Source organism: Lagopus muta, chromosome 8 (assembly GCF_023343835.1).
Source record: "Lagopus muta isolate bLagMut1 chromosome 8, bLagMut1 primary, whole genome shotgun sequence".
Taxonomy (NCBI): Eukaryota; Metazoa; Chordata; class Aves; order Galliformes; family Phasianidae; genus Lagopus; species Lagopus muta.
The window spans coordinates 8,749,985-8,770,162 of record NC_064440.1 but is presented as its reverse complement, the minus strand read 5'-3'; the positions used below and the strand labels follow the sequence as shown (position 1 = coordinate 8,770,162).

At 39.4% G+C, this 20,178-nt stretch overlaps 1 protein-coding gene across 3 annotated transcripts in view; it reads right to left on the bottom strand.

Annotated features, from left to right (window-relative positions):
* Positions 1-374: 374 nt before the first annotated feature.
* The window catches only part of SNX4 (sorting nexin 4), a 31,587-nt gene continuing 11,783 nt past the window's right edge, over positions 375-20,178 (bottom strand). For all 3 annotated transcript variants that reach the window (XM_048952819.1, XM_048952820.1, XM_048952822.1), the window contains exons 6-14: positions 17,839-17,894; positions 13,221-13,293; positions 11,653-11,714; positions 10,131-10,196; positions 6,495-6,584; positions 5,174-5,273; positions 4,082-4,227; positions 2,615-2,729; positions 375-2,251 (exon numbers count right to left, since the gene is read on the bottom strand). In XM_048952819.1, coding sequence (XP_048808776.1) covers positions 2,204-2,251; positions 2,615-2,729; positions 4,082-4,227; positions 5,174-5,273; positions 6,495-6,584; positions 10,131-10,196; positions 11,653-11,714; positions 13,221-13,293; positions 17,839-17,894 — 756 coding nt within the window. In that variant the 3' untranslated portion in view covers positions 375-2,203. The remainder of the gene's footprint in view (positions 2,252-2,614; positions 2,730-4,081; positions 4,228-5,173; positions 5,274-6,494; positions 6,585-10,130; positions 10,197-11,652; positions 11,715-13,220; positions 13,294-17,838; positions 17,895-20,178) is intronic.

Here is a 20,178-nt window from a genome sequence, read left to right as displayed (position 1 = left end):
TAAAAGGTATAAAGCTAGTTCAAATTATGCTTAACTCAGCTTTCACCCAAGTTGTGTCAAACAGCACAAACCCTTTTGAAATGCAGCTTCTCTCACCCAGACAAGATGTATGAAACTCACAGTTAGGCCTGTTTGGGCAAAAGCAAAGCAGGGCTCAAAGTGGCATATAACAAGCAGATAATTTCAGACTTCAATGCCATGTTCTTCACCTAAAAGGCAAATCAACTAGTTGTGCAAGATTTACTTCTCTACTTTCAAACCAAATTTTGGAGACTGTCTGAGAGCTAAGATGGCCAAGAACCAAATTCAAGAAATTAAGCAACATTTGTCAGCACTGCAAAGACAGCATTTTTACAAAAACAGCATAACAAAAATATCAAAGAGCAATTTTATTTAGCTTATTTGGCACAAAACTTACAAGAACTGTTGTTCCCTTCTTAAATTTAGTACAACTAGCAAGGAAAAAAAAGGCATACGAATACATTTAGTAAGCTGTACAGCAAGTGAAATATGGAAAGAGGCACCAGAAAGATTTACCAAAAATCAAAGTGCATGAAAAATACCTACTGAGCGCCTCATGGTATTGTATTAAGGCACCACTCCTTTAGAAGGCTTACTGAGCACGTCAAGTGTGCAACTTCTTGGTTTGGAATGTAAGAGTCCTTCAGCCTGTATCAGAACTGGATATCGCAATCCTCTGAATGGAACAACACTTCTCCTGGTAAGTATCAAACAGAGAGGCCTCCTTCTGCCCAACGCCACCTCCCAGAAGTGACACTGTCAAAAGCTCTGAAAAAGCTAACATACATCAAAGCACCCAGCTTCTTACTTCCGAGTTTGGAGCTGTAGCGTACACCAGATCTTTACAATGGTTTTACAGAAAAGAAATGCTATGGAGACAGAAGTAACATGGAACGTGTCAAGTAACCACGTTATTGATAATTTATCAAAACAGCTTTTAAAGACTTCCCGGAGCATCTCTTAAAAAAGATCTGAGTAGTGTTACAACCCAGAGAAAATAAATACACTTCCCAACAGAGTATTACAAAGCTTCCTGGAGCATTAGCAATCAAGTGTAATGAATTCCACAAGACTTCAGGAACCTTAGGAATGTAGGAAAAGCCCAATATTAAACAGTGCTAAGTGTTTTTCATAACTGGAAACACTTAATGCAAGTACCTGTAACTACAAACCATGTTATACCGTTGATACCATGTTATACACAGAAACATCATTACAAGAGCCAGACAGACACCTCGGTTCATTGCAGATTCTGCACATCACTACTCTTAAGTACTAGGAAAATTGCACCAGTTTTTGTATTTCAGTTTAAGAACCAAACCACTTCAGTTACAAGAAGAGATACCATAGACTAGATCCACATCTACTGTAAACAAGTTCCAAACAATCAAACAGAAGTTGCAGAAGTTGCATCTGTTTCTTACCCAGCTTTGACTTTGGTTTTGCTGCTCAGATGGACCACCAGTTTCCTTAACTTGCAAGAAGTAGTTTGATATGAAATCAATGCCCATATCAAAAGGTAAGTGGGAACCAGTAAATGCAGAGTATTGCATCAAACCATACAACACCTTTACTGTAGAGAGCTCCAAATATCTCAGGAGCTTAAGACTGCTTAACCTGAACTTTGGAAAAGCACATTTCTCTGTGGGCATGCAAAGGCATTTATATGTGAACCCTATGCATTACAGTATTTCAGTTTTTTGTCCCTCTGATGGTGTAAACCTCAAGAACACAATTGCGTGTCCTATTGTAAAACCAAAGCACCCTTGAGCATTACTAATTCTAAACAGCAAGGGCTGAGAGAAGGGCATCTGGAAGTGATCTACACATTACTGAGCGTGGTGTTCCACAAGTCTCACAAAACAGTTCAGTTCATACTTTCTGGGATAACTTTCCCTACACCTTCGCCCAAGTACAGAGTTGTAGTTTTCAGTAACTCCTACTCCTGAATAATTTGCTACCACATATAAAATATGCCACAATAGTGGCAGCCTGGGCTAAACATTTAACAAGATATCCTTTTTGGCCTTTATTAACAATTGCAATCAGCAGAAAGAAAAACTATTCACTCAACTCATTTATTTCATGATTTATACGTAAGTCATGTAGCAACTTAACATCGGTGTTCAACATTTGTGCTTCCATTCTCTGGCACTTGGAGGAGGAATTCACTTCCAGATAATCACATCTTGCTGAAGCATTCCTTTGCATTCGTCCAAACTTGAATTCCCTTTTAAAATTTAAAAAAAAAAAAAAAAAAAAAAGTGAAAATAAATAGGTGGAAATACACTCAGTTTGCAAACTTTTTTTTTTGTTGTTCCACAGAAAATTCAACAAAAAGCCCCACAGAACCTTACATAAGAACAGGGCAGAAACCACACCAAAATTGGACCATACTGCCTATTACATATATCAGCATGTCTCAGAGTAAGAGTAGGATGGAGGGAGGTTTTACACTAGTGACTTCCAACCTTCTGTGACTGCAACGTTCCTAGATGCTGACAGTTTGTATCTGATCCTCTACTAATGTGATATACACATCAGTTTGGGTATACATACAGACACACATATGGCTCTATAAAGGCAGACGTACCTTTTTGCACATACTGATCTGCATAACAGCGTAGCTTATAAGCGCCTCCTTCAAATCGTGATTCTTCTGCTCTTTAAACCGTTCAATGTCTGCCCAGGCACTTTTCACAAAGTCTCTGGAATTAAAAGCATTATTACTGTTAATGTCTATATATTACAACCTCAGCTCATCTTCCCTCCTCTGAGCCCACAGCAGAGCAGTTCCAGGTATGATAAGCAGCCTGTCTTTCAGCCAGCAAACCAAGTTCTTAGTTGTTATGCATCCCAGAGTTCTCATTTTACAACTGGCTCTACTACTTAATTCTCCATCTACATCTTATGGATTTTAAACCAGAACCAACTTCACACAATTTTTAGCTTTTTTTATTTTTAATATTCAGTAAGCATCACTACCATAGAAGCGGCACAATTCAGAAAATACTTTTCTCTGATTCCGGTGGGATGACTACATATCTTCATACTAACACTCAGTTTGCACAACACTGCACTTTTCTTTTTCATTTGTCAAGTCAGAATTTTGGTCATTACACTGTGAAAATTCATTTGCCATCAGGACTTGAGACAGCAAAGTACAGCATTTACAAGGCAAATTCGACTTGGGCAATTCACTTCAGGAATTAATTTTATTGGTTTGGTGATATGTCTTCAGTACTTCTTAACTAAAATGGAGATAGATTCCTGTAATTCAATGCTTTCATTTGCGCTGGATCACATACACAAGGCAAGTATTCACTTGAAAATTACTTCCAGAGCTAAAAAAGCAGATTTCCAGTACTTCTGTCAAAATGATTAAGAAATTGCATTTACTGAATGTCTTGTTGTTCTGAACTGCTCATGAACTAGTCTTATCTTTTCTGTTCTAATCCTAACATATCAGGAGATACCACATTTACCCCTTCTGTTATATGATGAACATGTTTTGACATAATCACATTGCTTAAGGAATGCTGGTTTCTTGCATTCCTGAAGAAAATTTCATTACAGCATTGAGAAGCAGTTACTAAACACAGCTTGCCAGAACTTCTAATCTCTTTCAAACAGGAGTCAGTTGTCCTCCATAGGAAAAGCTGCAGAATATTAGCTTAGGACCCATGCACACAAGCCAAAAAGATACTGCATTCGAAGCCAGTCGGCTTTTGAGTTTAGGCTATTCAGCTGCAGATCAATATGCCCACCTGCTAAACATATTACTAACTGAACATGAAAGCAAGCAAGTCAGCCATTAGAGTGGGCTCAGTAACTGGGAAAGTCATCAGGTTTTACATAAGTCATATATTCAGACCAGAAGCTAACTGCATGTACTGTACTTTATTTCACAACTTGCAGCTGACAGGAGCTTTTATAGACAGCTCATAAACACCAAAAATATATTAAAAACACTTATAAAACGCAAACACCTTCAAGAGCATCCAGTCAATGACTTGCTAAGACAAGCCTCGTTTCCTTTGAAAAAATAAAGCCTGTTTACCTGCCTTCCAGATTTTTAGACTTAAGCTGTTCTTCCCCTTCCTGTATCTGCTCTTCCAGAACCTTTATCTTGGCTTCCCTCTGCTCAGGGGTTTCCTGCCCGAACAGCTTGCTGGTCATCCCTTTCAGGGAGAACGTTCTCACGGTCTACAAAAAAAAAAAACAAAAAACAACAAACACCCCAAAAGCAAAGACACTCTAGGTTTGGGATTCTTGAGCATGGTTGTGAGACAGTGTGATTTTTACCAGTTACTAGGGCTTTTCCTACATGTCCAGCTCATGTTTGGACTTAACTACCAGAAAATGCTTCTTGCATGTCCCATAGGCACATAGATATGGGAGGCGTGGTGGCTCACATTAGATTGAGAGCTAAGTGAGGAGGCAGAGCTAAACAGGAACTTGTATCTCAGCTTTTATACCCAGGAACTCTGGAATCTGTACACACCATTAAATAACATGATATTCAAACTCTTACGGCTTGTCTATGGATTGGACTCAAGTTTCCACTGATACTAGGAAGTTTCCACAATAGTTTTTCCTCAAATTGAAGCAGGAAAGCACTTAAGTCTTATATTTTGTATAATAAAATAAAACCATAAAGGAGTTCTCTAGAACATCAACAGATTCATGATGAATCAGCACTGTGTTCAGTATTATAAATACACGTTACTAGTGGTAGGTTTCTTTTAGCCATTATCTTCTATGTAAGCAGAACTAGCACCACATACCAGTAACATCCACCTTTCAAAAGGCAGAGAAAGCCTGTCAGAAATCCTACCATTTTTTGACCTCAGGGATAGAGTTATTTGTATTATTTTGCTCAAATCCTATTTCCTGCAACCCTCTGCTTGCTCAATACTCATTAAGAGAAGTTCGGTACCAAGAGCTTACATCAAGAACCAAGTTACTTTTAAACCTCAGAGGCCCACAGCTCATAGGATGCCAACTTCTTATAAATAGAAGCCATCACGTTAGTGCCATTTAAATGTCATTCTAAGAAGTTTGGCTCTCCCTATTAAAAAAAAAAAACAAACAACAACAATAAAAAAACAACAAAACAACCCATCCTGAAGAAGAAAGTGGAAAGACTCACTCCTGTTGCCAGCTCCTCGCACTGCTGCTTCTTAGACGTTAGGTCCTGTGCTGCCATTTCCAAGTCATATTGCATTAATTCATGTTTTCTGCAAACTGCCCTGAAAAGTAATGAAAGATCTGTCATGTATTACTTTGTTTTGCTACGTTTCCCTCCATTTAAACTCTACAAATGGCAAAATGCTTTCTTTGGCAGGCAGTACATTCAGTTATTTATCTAGCTCAAACTCAGCAGCCTTATCACAGAATGCCTAACATTACAATCGCTGTAGTTAAGCAAGCTTGGATCAAAGTACAAAGAAAGCTCTTAGTACAGCAGCATTCTGCTCCTCCGATCTTCTTTTTAGACTCATTTCAAGACACTCTCAGCAGTATGAGCCCTAACACCTACTTAAGAACATCACTGTAAAATAATTTTATTCAAAATACAGTTGAGAAAAATCACAGCTATGACAAAAAGTATCTGGAGATAGAGCCTGTCACAACAGCAACGCCCCACTCAGTCGTAAAATTCCTGGCATTTTAATTTTTTAAACAAAACAAGAAAGTGTGCTTTAAGATTCACACAGTGCCTTTCATCTGGAAAAGAGGCAAGTTTCCTCTGACCACCTGCACTAAGTCCCAGTCCTGTGTGGGCTGACAAGGATGCATCCGTACTCCGCTGCCGGATGCATGATCGTCTCCCAGGGGGGGCTACTTGTGCTCTGGGTTCTCAGACAGCAGCCATCACTCACCAACTTGAATCTCTACAACATTACTGGACCTCTCCAAGAAGTTCAGAGCCAGCTCAGGAAGAGCATAACAGCACTAGGTACAATCTTACTGCATAAAAAGTTTTGCTCCTGTATCCATGCTTGGAAAGGACTGTCCTGGTAAGTCTAGTCTAAAAAACAAACAAACCCCATAGCATTTAGCTGCACAATAATGTATAGCAGATGAAAGCTATACAGCACACTCTGAAACCTGCTGAAATTGTAATAGCTGTAACAGCTCTATTTGGCCCATTTAAAACCTGAAGTTCCCAGCACACCAGGGCACCACTGCATGAGAAGCCAAGGAAACACTGTAACCAAAGGAATAAACAGCACTATCTTCCAGGCTAACCAGATTTTAATGTTTCATTTTACTATTAGTCATCTTAGTTCTAAATTCTTATTGCCACCCATAGAGCAATCAAATGCGAATAAGCAAAGTAAGAGATGAGAATGTGAAGCATTGAATTTGCTGCTGCTTAGAGAAGAGGATATCAAATTAAACTCAGCACCAACATGTTAGAGGAAAGCATGATGGTCTTCACTTGAGCTGCATACTTCTGCACATACCGTAGTGCTTCTGCATAGAAGAGATACTCCTTCAGCTGATCCGCATAATGTTCCTCTTCTTCCAGAATGTCATCAATAGAAGCTGCATATCTGGTGAAAAACAGCCATGGTTAAATAGGAAGTTCCTTAATCTAAACTGTAAGGTTTACACAGACAGTAACAAGAGAGGACACCTGTTTGACAGAAAGGCCAGTCACAAAGTAAAACAGCAGAACACTTCTAAGAAGGGTTTTTCCTCTGTCCTTTGTTTTTAATTAAACTCTGAATCAGCTAATATAAACACTCCTGCAGGCCTGTTTCTTTGGATGTTACTACAATAAATCTTTTGATGAGTACAAGATTTATCATAAGTTTCCTGCTGAAGATCAGGCAGTTTTTATTACAGGAAAGGGACAATTTATTCCTTTTCTTCAGTGGATCGTCAAGAAGCAGCACCAAGGCAAAAAAGAAGATATGATGCAGAAGAACCCTTGCAAGGCTGGAAGTACTAAGGCTTAGAAATGTAAGCATCACAGCTGATGGCAAGCAAGCAGCAGAATTTAAGAAGCTGTTTGTATTGTCTGTTATTCAGCCTTTTCATAAGCCTGAGAACACAAAACTCACAGCGGTGTTCCGAACACCAGAACACGAAGCCCTTCAGCTCCTTGTTTCTTTGGCTGTGTAAGTCAGGCATGAGAGTTCAGAGCAAAAACAAGTCTAATCCTGCCCTTTAGAGAGAAAACTTGAGTAGCATGAGGGCTACAACTCCACAGCTCTTACACTCAGCAAGTTCCATTCAGTATCATTTAAGATATCGTCTGCTAAAAATGGCAAAAAGCACTTTCTTTTTCAGTTTATACTGCCAACTGTAGGTCTTCCACTAACTAGTATGACTGTTCAGAAACACCTGCAGGGTCAGGCCTACAGCTAAAAGACCTGCCCATCTCAGTTGGCACAGTGACAACTGGACGCCATGTCAGTACAAAGCGAGTACCACTGTCATGGTACAGATGAACAGAACAAATGAGATCCTACCACAAATGCCTTCATCTATTCCGAGACTGGGGCAATCCCTGGCATGGAAGAAATAAGCATTCCCACAGCTGCAGGCTCCCTGCTGTGAGCATGTGTCCACGCTTGCCTACTGACCGCTGCATTGCAACCCAAGTGCTAATGAGGGCCTTTCTTGCCTTTGAAGTTTCTGCAAAGTATTTGAGTTCCTCTGTTTCTCTTGGTGTCTCTCTAATAATTACCTCTGAGGAAGAACTGGCAGAGTCAATCTGAACAGTAACTGGTAGCATGACATGGGAGAGAATAGAAAATCCTGCATGCTCCGTAAGAAATAACATCATTTAGACTCCTGGAAAGACACCGGAGGTGTCTGAGACACTTGCACTGAATGTTACCATCAGGCCTGCTATGAAGGAAACATGAACTAAGACTCTGAAGAGGCAACAGCTACCTGCAGGAGAACTGCTACAATGTGGAGCCTGAGGAAAGCGTGGTAGACATGGTCATCTGGTCAAACATGAATTTCAGTATCCGAGCACAAGTTGTTCAGATGCTCTGAACTCAAAGATACAGCAGGGTTTTTCATGGGCATGCCAGGCCTCCTCGTGATAAAATTGCCATGCACATACATGTTCTGAAAAATCCTGCAGTCACACAGGTCACGTGCAGCTCACCCTCCATTTTTAAGTTCTGAAGTACAATAATTTTAGTATAGTGGTTAGATTTCCCAGGACAGCAGATGGAATGCATTTCAATTTCAAATAAGTTCTAAGTTTAGAGAAGTGCCAGAGCTTGCATGTGGCAGAACAACTTTCCCAAAATAAACAAACACACACCATAAAAGATCTTACCTAGACAGGATTTTTCAAGTCACACTTGAGTTTGTTTTCAAGGTAGCTCTATGGCAAACTGTACTTCTGACTGTCTAAGCTGAAATTTAAACACTAGTTTGTCCTGAATGGATCAACAAACCAGGGAAAATATTAAGGAGAAACACTGTAGTAAGTCCTGAAAGTTCCTACTCTTCGAGGGAATCCTCAACTAAAACATGGTTTTAGTTAAGACTGATTCCACCTGTAATGACAGTCCAGTTGATGAACAGATAAAAGGTCACTCATTAATTGCATAAAGGGCAGAAGACAAAGGCTAGGAATATTCCTCTTTCATATTTCAAATGCCAGCATTACAGTCATTCACTTTCTCAGCATACTCAGTTTTTTATTTATAAATTAGCAAGCTTCATCCTATCACACAACACATATCCGGAGGTCTTCCATATTATCATCCCAAGCAATAAGTCCTTGAAAGTTTAAATCTGGTAAAGACTACAGCACATGGGATAGATAAAGAATAATTCAATTTGTCTTCAAGTTTAAGAGGCAACTTTCCTGAAGTAGCTTTCAGTTGCAAAGAATCCCTTCAGTCTAATGTTATGGGAACGTTCACTGGACTTGCAAGAAGTCAGCAGTATCACATTATGGATATAGTAGTAGGTGCTGAACACTGCATTCCATCTCTATTTCAATTATTTTCCTCTGAAAGCAAAATGCATCATTCATTTCTTTAATCTCAGGAGAGTAAAAAATGTAATCTTTTTTTAGGCTGTAAAGCACCATGTTAACCAAGGCACAGAAGTGGGAACAAATTACTCAAAAGTTCAAATTCTTAAAGATCTGATTAAAGCAAAATTTATCTGAAAAGAAAAAGAATCAACAAAACAAAAAAACACAAGGGTGTTTTGGCATGGCTCTTCAAACCCTTCCATTAGTAACAATCACAACCAACACATATGTATGTACAACATACATAGATTTGCAGCATAATCTCAACTTGATAGCTTTGCTTCTACACAAACTACACTTTATCTGTATGAAAACAATGAAAAATTATGATACATACGAAGGAATGACAAACAGTTCCCATCTCTTGCTGGAGTTGCTACTTTACAATAGTACTTGATTACAAAAGAAGATTCACAGTCATGAGAAGTTGTTGCATTCCACTTACTGTATTGCATAGGACTACCTGAAAAGTAAGAACCTGGAGTATTGCTTCTGTGAGCACTATGAAACGTCAGACTCTTATTTTGAAGGCTGCGTTTCATGCAGCTCTGCCAACTGACTCTAGAGATGCAAAAAGGGAGGATTCTCTACTTTATTAGATCCAGACAGTATTTGTTTCAAGAATCCATTAGAGTTTTGGAGCTAAATAATTAAGTTTCTTAACTTTCTGTGATTAAGTCCAAGTCTGTGTACCATCTACTACATGGTACAAAATACTGCTATCAAAAACAAATGGATCTCATCAGGCCTGCAGTACATTAAAGTTGTATTCCACCAGTTTCTGGCATAGTAGCTTAAAAGAAAGGCTGGAAGAATTCCAAACACTTCTACAATTTCAAAATAATAATAAAAAAGAAACCACTCTGGTTCTCCTGAGACCTTTTGAGCTACTTAATACAGTATATGGACGCTAAAATTATGCCTGCATCCAAGGCACAGAAACACTGCACACCTAAAAACAACGTGCCCCCAGCTTTCTTGTTACACTAGTTGTATGTACTTTGGGTTGATGGAAAAGAGAGGAAAGAGGGAGAGTTCTACATCTGGCTTACATCAAACTATCAGATATTCAGTCAGTACTTACACATCCATGTGGTGGCCAGCACTCTGCAACCCATCCCCCATCTCCTTTTCAATGGCACTCCACTCACTGTTTGAAAAACAAATGAGAAGCAACATCACACGTGAAGGGTAAGGAAAGTTAATAAGCTGCATCCTGTATGTAGTTTCTTTCCAGGTGACACCTGAATGGAAACTGCCTTGCAGTTGGACTCTGCCAAACTGTTTTCTTCCTGTGAGCAGCAGCACTGACAGTGTAGCAGCGAGTCTATGAAAGGCGTTCTATTCAACAACTGTCCCTGCTGCATAAAGTTGTCCTGACAAACAAACATACATGGCTTAAAGTTCATTTTGAGCCAAGAGGGTCTTGTTTAAACAGCTAAAATTACATGATGGGTCACTTAAAGAAAAGATAGGAAGGTTTCTAAAACAGAGTTTTGCCTACCTTGTGTTTCAAGTGTGGAAAGCTCAGTTTCTTTTTGGCAACTATCAGATAGAAGCTTCTCATTGCAAAAAAACAGAAGGTGGGATTTGACATTCTCAAGCATTTTACCTCTACTGAAACGAGTTGGTGTATTCTGTTTTCTGTTTCCATTGTAGGCTTCTGTTTAGTTCCACTCATTAAAAATAACAATAATTTCCTCATTACTGCAACTCCCTATTCACATTGAGGAGACTATTTAGATCACATAGGAATCATTTCCAGTAAAGATAGCAGGAGGCTTGTTCACAGCACCCATGTACACTGCAACTTTGTGCTCTCAGCTCTGTGAAACCTCATGAGGTTTATGAGCAATAAGAGTTACATCAACAAGTATTTATACAAAAAAAAAAAAAGGGGTCCACTTATATTTCATATAACTTATGCCTAATGCATTTATTTTGTCCTTTTTCATAAACATTCCACTGTTCACGTTGACATTTGTTTGTCTTTGTATTATTATAGAACTACACCTAATTTCACTTTAAAACCCCCAATGAGAAAGACATCTGCAATCCATTAACCCAGAGAATTAAATTTAGCACTTGAACACTGTGTAGAAGCAGGAGGTTTCCCTTAACCAGAAGTTTAGATTCTTTAATTCTCCAGTGAGATGGAGAACTCGAGCATGCAATTCACTCGTATAAATCAAAACGATTGGCAAATTCACTTTAAAAAGAAACAACAACCAAAAAACCCAAGTTACTAACATCGCGTGGAGTTTTCAGCTATTGGTTTTCAACTATTAAAAGAATCTAGAGGTTTTTCAGAGAAAACTGCCTGAAAATAGGCAGTAAGTGACATTCTAAAGAAACAGCACGCCAATGTCACAACAAAAGTCCCAAAGTTCTGGGAAACAAAACGAAAAGCTGAAGTTGTCCACTTCTGACTAAGAGCAGCAGATCCAGAGGCCCAACACAAGCCTCAGTGGTACTGCAAAACAACACTTTTCAAGTCAGACATTTCAATGTTTCAGATAAGTTGTTCTGCTTTTGATAAACATAACTAAGTTTACTACTCTCTCTAGAATACCTGTGAGACATCTGAAAACTGGATGAACTCTTACCTGAATACTCTTCCATAGTTGCCGTGAACTTTATAGACGCCATACAGCCGGTCTGCTACCCTCTAAAACATTCAAGGTTAGTTTTGGTCATGAACATTAAAATGGAGCTGCTTTGTCAATACCCCTGCACAAACTCTGAGCTGAAGTCTTACTGCTTTCACACAGGCAAACAAGTTTAGCCTAACGTCTAATCTAAGCCACTAGTGAAGGAAAACTCAAAAGCAGAAAATCTTTGAAGACTGAAGTCACAGTCAAGGCTGCACTGAAAAGCAATATTCAAAGTATTTCTTCAGAAGTGCTCACATACAGGATGTGTCTACTGAGACTGTAAATTATCAGTTAATTCAGATTTTGCAATCCAGCTGTAAGGCACAGCCTCTTTCATCTGATCAATGCTAGGTTTACATGCATGCATGCTTATTTAATGTAAAGATAACAAGACAGCAATCCACGCTGACATCAAGACGGCAGGGAAAGTCTCACAGGAATTCAAACAAGTGACTTCATTTTCCCATCCAGCTCAGTGAAACAAAGGAAAGGAAACAAGCTATCCACTGCAGAACACATTGCCACAACTAGACACATCCTTTCAGCTCTTTGGAGAGAGAGGACCTGCTGCAGCAGGCAACAATGCCTGAATAACACGTGTTATAACGTGAATAACACGCTCCCAGGTGTGACTTGCAATCCCAATACTGCCCTTCTAATTGTGACATACCAATGCGTTAGACTGACGTCCTATAAGAGTTAGCTACTGGTCTGTTAAAGCAGTGAAAAGGAAATCATCCTAGAGATCTGATGCACACACAGCTCTGAGAAAAAGGCACCGTTAGTAGAACCCCAGTGATTAATCCTCTCAAGTATTCCAGCTCAGAAGATCAATCAATTACCAACCTATTCCACAGCACAGCTCCCAGCAAAAATGAAATCCCTGTTAAGCACAATAAAAAGGCAGTACCTTGCTGCTCATTGTTGGAATTGTGATTTCCTATTTGTGCCTTCCTTTTAATTATAGTTTTCCACTGTCAGCGCATAGAGAATCTTGATGCATGACATAATTATTCTTATCATTAAAAAGAACATTATTCTTCAGAGATTGAAGAAGTAGAAAAAAAAAAAAAAAAAAAAAAAGTGTGCTGGGAAGCATGCACAATTCATACTAAAAGCTCTGGAAAACAAAATCCTATATATCTGACCAGAAAACTGAGCTTTAGTTCCTTCCTAGCAAAGACATCCTGCAAGCGAAACGTGCCTGCTGAGAGAAAAAGACATTTTGTACCTCTTTGTAACACCTTGTAGACAGGATCATCAGTGGGGACAGCAGATTACAAACACGAATGTTAACCTTGATGTGTGTCACATATGGGACTCTTTCCCCAGCCCCTCCAAAACCTGCTCCAAGGCAATGCTGTCCTCACCATCTCCTGCCCCTTGCTCTAGAGCTGGGCTCTCAGTCAGAACTGCTCTTATTCCAGAATACACACACCATTTCTCTCAACTAAACAAGAAATGCTGCCTTGTAAGTATATGTTGTACTATTTGTCACGACACACATGGGAAATACTTACAGCTCTGACTCTCAGAAGGTGTGATATGACAGACTGCAGTTCATCACTATAGTGTTTTAGTTCAGTAAATCTCCTGGGAGCAGGAAACAGATAATACATCATTAGTCATCAAGAAAGTAAGCTTTCAATAAATGCAAGATAGAGCCACAATGCTACACCAGCAAGATTGTATTGAAGTCTGGATTGTGTTGAAGTGACATTAGCTGATGACTCCTGAAGAAGTGGTTGCAGAGTTCAGTTCCCCTAAAGCAAACAACCCCAACACTTGTCTGACTACTAGTTTTGATATGCAAATGCTGGCAGTTCAGATCAATTTAAGAGATAACATTTTATGAGATGAGTAGTTAACCGAAATCACTGCTATTGATTTTTTTCATGGGATTTATAAAAGCAAGTGTTACTGAATAGGAAAGCTTAAAATAACTGCAAAGCTAAAATCAGCTGAACCATTCTGTTTAATAAAAACACATTCACATTTGTGACCTGACAAAAGAACTTCCCTTTCCAGCTGCTATCTAGCCAGTGTTGAGTACAGCATTTCAGACGCTCGGGGAAGCATTCACAATGCTTCCACCATTCTCACAATGCTTTCAAGGCTCAGCTGCGTGGAACTGTAATAGCTGTGCATGAAACCCTACTGAGAACTGGACCTACTTGTGGCTATAAGCAAGTTAGCACAGCTTAACCAGTCAAGTCAGTCACTGAGTGCTCACGTGCACACTGCCAGCCTGCTACTGCTGAGAAGCTTTTTTATCAGTCACCCCAATTAACCCTTGGTTTTAGTTTCAGTTGATACAAGTTAGGTCATCGCAATTAGAAAGCAGAGTCAATTATCACAGCTTTGCTAGGCACTGGTAACCAATTAAACCACAGCAGCAGACACTTCTGCATGCATAAACCCTCCCTGTTACAGTCAAATCTAACTCACAACTTACTCTGGAAACAGGCAGCATACAAGAACCAATTTCATTTAGGTAGAAAGCCAGAAATAGCTGTACCTAACTTACTAGCTACAGTGATCTGAAAATAAGCAAATCAGTAACATGGAAGAATGCAACTAGAACTAAAGAATGGGAGCCTGAAGTTAGTCTTCCAAGTTGATGGTTAAACACTGAAAGAAAAAAAAACAAAACAACCCCTAATCCCCCCTCATACATATGGCCAGGATTTGTACATCAGTTTGTGGCTAAGAGGCCTTATTGAAATGAGTCACATCACTTGCTTTGGGTGACCAAGTACAAAAGTCCAAGGCTTTTCATTTAACACTCCTTCCCCTACCAGGAAGTTCTCACCTGAAAAACTCTCCTCCCTGTACTCAGGAAGTAGAAGTTTTATTACCATTTCTAGTATTTCTGATCTCCGAGGAGCATCTTTTATAAGACTGTGACACACACACAGGGTTAAAGTACATAAAAAGATTTAAAAGCCAGCAGAGAAACTGTATGGGAAAAATAAATAGTCATTGATCTGCACAGTGGGGTTTTGAGAGCAATCTTTTCAGTTTACACTTTATAAAATATGCACCAGGGCAGCATGTCAGACAGCTGCAGACACAAACAGTGAAGATATTTGAAATAATTGAACTAAGAACAAAAGATTAAAAAGCATGCCTTCAGCTCAGGAAGACTCCCTTTCCCACTCCAGAAATTTATAATGAAAGGTGTTATTTACTCTGTTTTGTGGCAAGAAAGCTTTTAGGAATGCTGTACTCCCTGAAGTCAAGAGTCAGGAACCCAGGACAACTTTCAGCATCCTGGACTCCAGCAGCAATGTATCATCTCCCATACCAATACCTCCCCCATATTAAAAATAAAAAATAAAAAAATAAAAAAAAATCACCTTTGAATCAAGCTGCCCTATTATTGTCTCTGAACAGCACAAACCAAAGTGAAACTGTCTTTTTGCATAATGTTTCCTATAAACTGAGTCTTAAGATTGCCAGCTCTCAGCAAAAAGTGTTTTTTAAGAGATTGATGGTGTTGTAGATCAAATGTTTATTTCTCAAGCATTTGCTCAAGCACTACTTAATACTCATGTAGAACAATAATTACAGTACCACCTAACTTCCAAACTGAGTTTGGAGAGGCGTATACAGAGATATTTACTTCCCAGTGCATTGTAACAAAAGAATCTGTGAACCAAGATGCGATTGTGGCACTCAGCTACTGAAACAAGTCTAGCTCTCTTCCCTTGGTTTTACTGGTTCTGCAACACTACCAACAGTCCACATATTTAAGAACTAAGCAACCAAATAGAGCTTCAGACACAAATGACGAACTGATCAGTCCACAACTCTGTAAGGGAAATTATCAAGTTTCTTTGCATAGAGATGTTATGGTAATAGTACAGAAGAGTATTTCATTTATGGGAGGTGGCATTTCAATACAAGTTATTTACTTTGGGCATTTTACTCAGCTGTAGTTCTCCAAATCAGTAAGGACAGTGCTACAAGGTCAGTACCATTTGCCTGCTTTGTGATAGAGAGCAGTTTTTGTGCTTTGGTGCTTTTCTGTTGGTTTTGGTTTTTAATTTTGCCTTTGGAAACAACATAGAGTTTTCTAAAGAAATCTTTCACCAAGAAGAAAGCTATTGTTTTGATTCAAAGTACTAATGGAGAACAAAGGATAGAAGAAGAGGACGGGTGTGAATTCAAAAGAGGTCTGTAGGAGACAGACTGCAAATTTACCTCTGATAATCAGAACACCCAAGTTTTATCACTATATAATTCCATCAGAAAAGATATTAATTGCCTCACACAGGAAGAGCTTTAACTCCCAGTCTGCCTTTGACCTCCAAGAGCAGCATCACTTCAGCTGTTTAAAGTTCCTCATGTTGCTTTAAGCTAAGGGTGCAGTTCCACAGCACCACAGGACAATCTGAACTGGCAGTTGCAGCAGTTTTTCATCTGGACCCTCACTGGTTCAGGCAGCTGGACATAGGCAGAACACCTACACTCCACACAGCAGTGCCATCAGTTATAGCAAGGTGAGCTTGCTGAACCCTCTTTACCACCCACTCAAACAAGCATCAAAGGTAACATAAAAGAGTAAGGAGCCAGACTGCAGGCAGCTCAGGCATTACTGTGCTAGACAAAGCAAGGCACTGTGCCTTCTCAAGCCACACATGCTATAGTCAGGGAGAGCCTTTTAATAAACAAATACAGGATACGCTCATTGGTTATTATACAACTTGTAAAATAGCTTGCCATTGTAACTAAGTGTTCAATTTGGAAGTTGCGTAGGTGGCAGAACACAATAGAAAGCAGGTGCTGTATCTCTTAAGCACTGTGAAGTCAGATATTCAGGGATTGTTTTTGTTACAATGCCTTCCTCCTATTTTCCTTGTATTAACTCTTTTTGTGCTTTATACCAACCCGTATTTCAACAACAGCTTTGCTTTCTGAAACATTGCCTTGAAAGATATCGGTAAATGTCTCATCTCAGTATTAACCAGCCTTTCTCACGTATGGGCAGATTACCGGCAAAGTTTTCCCATCACATAAGAAGGGAAAGCAAACTCCCACTGCTCGCAAACAAAAAAGATACAGGACTCAAGCATGGGGACAACTTCACCTATTATTACCATGACCTCATTCATAAATGTTCATATGCATTAAATACACGCTAAAATACTCGCTGCCACAGGAGGCTGCAAAAATAAATACTATCAGCAAATTCCAGAAAAGAGGGCCTGGACCAACTCAGAGAAATCTGCCAATGGATATCAAGAAGTTCAGAAAGGTCTGTACCCTCTAACACCCTTGATACAATGCCCATGGGTGCTGGGAAGCATAAAGAGAACAGACAACAGAAAGCAGTCAGGCACATGCCCTGACCCTACAGAGCACACCCTATTGCCACTGCTGGACAGCAGATCAATCCATAAGGGCTCTGCAAGTGTGTCTATCACTTATAAATGGAAATCAGCAAAATCCCTCGTCCTATTGCTGCATACTAATGTTTCTAACAATTACAGACTTGTAATGTTTCAGACTATTACAGTAGACACTCATATCTCCTCAAACCACCGAGGGTTTGATCATCCTCCCATTATTCATCCTCATCCTTCTGACCAGTCTTTTAATCCATCAGATTGCTTTCAGTGCCTGTCTCCAAGTATCCCAAATTGCAGCAGAGCTGAACTGACCTCAAGACCTCCACAAGCATCTGTGAAATCTGGCAGTTTGGAGACAACTACGAACTACAGCACCAGCATGCATGCATCTAGAATTGTATACTAGCAGACTTTTGGAAAGATCTACTATCAATCTGTACTCTGTTCATGTTTGGAAAGATTTCATTGCAAGCAAAAATATTAAGAAGTTATTTCTCTGGTCTGGTGTTGTGTGTTTTTATTTTATTTTACCTTCCCAAGCTTTTAATCTAGCTAGAAGGAAGGACTCATTTTCCATGAAGCGATGGCATTTTCCTGTTTTAGCAACACGATGTATCAAATCTGTTCATATTGCCTCCTTATTGAGCTTCTGTTCAAAACTAAGGTGCAGAAAGATCATTTTTCTTTTCTGAATTTATTCTAAGGAGATAGAATAGTTTGTCATCTGAAGTTACAGTTGTAACTGAAAAGGGGAAAGGGAGGGAGGAAGGATGTGGAATCTTACTTGTCTGGGTTTTTCACTCTGAATGTTGCATTAAGAGCTTTTAATCTGGAATCTGCCTGAAAAAGGGGAAAAAAAGCTTTGTTAATTTAATGCAATTAAATTCCAGTGACAAAAACCTCAGCCTTCTGGCAGCACCATTAGAAAAAAAAAATTCTTGCCTTCCTGGCATATTTAAATCTTCAGACACTGAACAAGTTGACACTAGCTGCCCTACATGTCAGATCTTTTAATAAGAAGTAGAAAACCAAGATATTTGTGTGAACTTGGGTGCAAACAGCATCCACTAGCATTAAGCTGTATAATCCCAAATCTCACTAAAATAGTTCCTTCTTAAAACGCTACACAAATCACGGAGTTAAGATACACAACCCTGCATTCTTTTTAGATGAAGCAATTAGGTAACATAAGACCATATGGACAAACTATTTTATATTTTTCAAACCAAATAAAACCAGTGGTAGAGTGACCTCTGTACGCTCTTTATTGCTAGGAACAGATCCCCAGTGAAATCAAAGGCATACATGGTGTTCTCTTATTTTATGAGTTGCTCTAGAGAAAACATGTAATTTGTATATCAGAGTAGAGCTATTTTTAATGCAGTGTTCTTTTCCATAACATAGCATATATAATCCTCCACAGAGGAAAGTTCATACCTAATTAAAAAGGTAATTAGCTATCTTAATTTCTGTGTTGTTGTTTTACTAATGACTGTAGCAGCACCAGAGAATTTCCCTAAGAAGGTGGGTGGATTGTTTTTTTCTGCTTGCTCGTTTTATTTGTTTGGCTGTCTGGTTGTTTTTAAGTTCAACTGAATTTTTAAAAACTGTGCAATGGGAATTCACTCTGAAATAAAAGATACCAATGCAGATGAGACATCCCAGCCTCATCCACAGAGGTCCCAGATCACAACTTTTCAGGCATTCCACGTGCAGCTTACAGAACGTTCATTCATACTGCACGAAAATCAGAGGATAAGTAAAAGGGCCAAAGTGTACTTCTGATCACAACGTCCTTCTTTCTACTGGAAGTCCAATAAGGAATATATCTTGTGAGATGTTCAAGATTTCCTACAAAGCACTTCTAACTGGCGCCACAACCAGCTAGCAGTAAGTTGTTACTGTTAGTAAATGACACAGCAATACTCTGTGCACTGGTTTCGCCAAAGCAGATTTTAAAGAGCTGTTTTGAACCGTACAGAGAATGGAACATGGCATTCTCCCAGACCAAGAAGGGAAGTCCTCCCTTCATGGCAAGTTCCACTCATAGTGGAAGGTCCACTGAAGAGACATGCCCTGCTCAAGACGGTTCCTCCCATCTAATGACCTGAGCAGAAAATATCTGCATTTAAACATTAGTGCAAGATCCTTTCACCTGGAATCACCTCCGTATTTGGAAGACACTTAGGAAAGCAACCAAGTTTAGGAAAAAACAACTAGAGTGAGAGTTACTGATGGAAAACTTCTGCATCACCATAGTTCTGTATCAGAACAGCAGCTTGCTAAATTTAGCTGTCTGTCTTTCCACAAGCAATACAAAGTCATCCACAAACCGAAATGTAGATGAATAAAACCTGTAAGAGTGATTGACACTGGAATAAAACAAGTTCATTGTCACTGCCAACCAATACTCCTCTACTAATACACTGAAAAGGAAAGGCAGTCGTGGCACTGAGAAGCACAAAGAACACAGAACACTGCAGTAACTCCAGCTCCCAGCCCAGCCTTGTATTTATTTAGAGGACTTCAAGGGCCTGTATGCCCTTGCACTTTTACTGATCTACCTCCACAGGTCATTATATGTCTCAGTCAGGTTTCAGGTAGCTCAGATTCACCCGTGTGTCATTCTCACATGTCCTTTTGCAGTTCAAAAACCACTTCGTTATTCTGCCGTTAATTAAAGCCACCCCCTGTAGGTAGCCACTGCACAAACATCGTGTTTATGTTCAAATGGCAAGCACCAAAGCCACCTGGGCTTCTTGGACAGCATATATGTGGGTTTACTCTTGAAAACAATCATCTCCCTATATTACAGTTACATGGCAAGTTTCTGCATTTTGCTACAGCCATGAAATGCTCTGAAGGAAGAGTGCAGCAAGTATAAGAGCACTGTCAGGAAGGAACCAAGACCTTGCCAGCACACAACATTCTAGGTTGGATTATTTCCTTGCCATTAACAGCATAGTAACTCCCACACACCACTCACAACCGTTTGCACCGCACTGTTATGTAGTCAGAAAAACATCTGTCCAGTCTTAAACTTTACTTACAAGCATTTTCGAGGTAATTCTCTACCAAATGAAGTACAATCAAAGAGGTTTCATACAGTGTATTCCTACTGCAA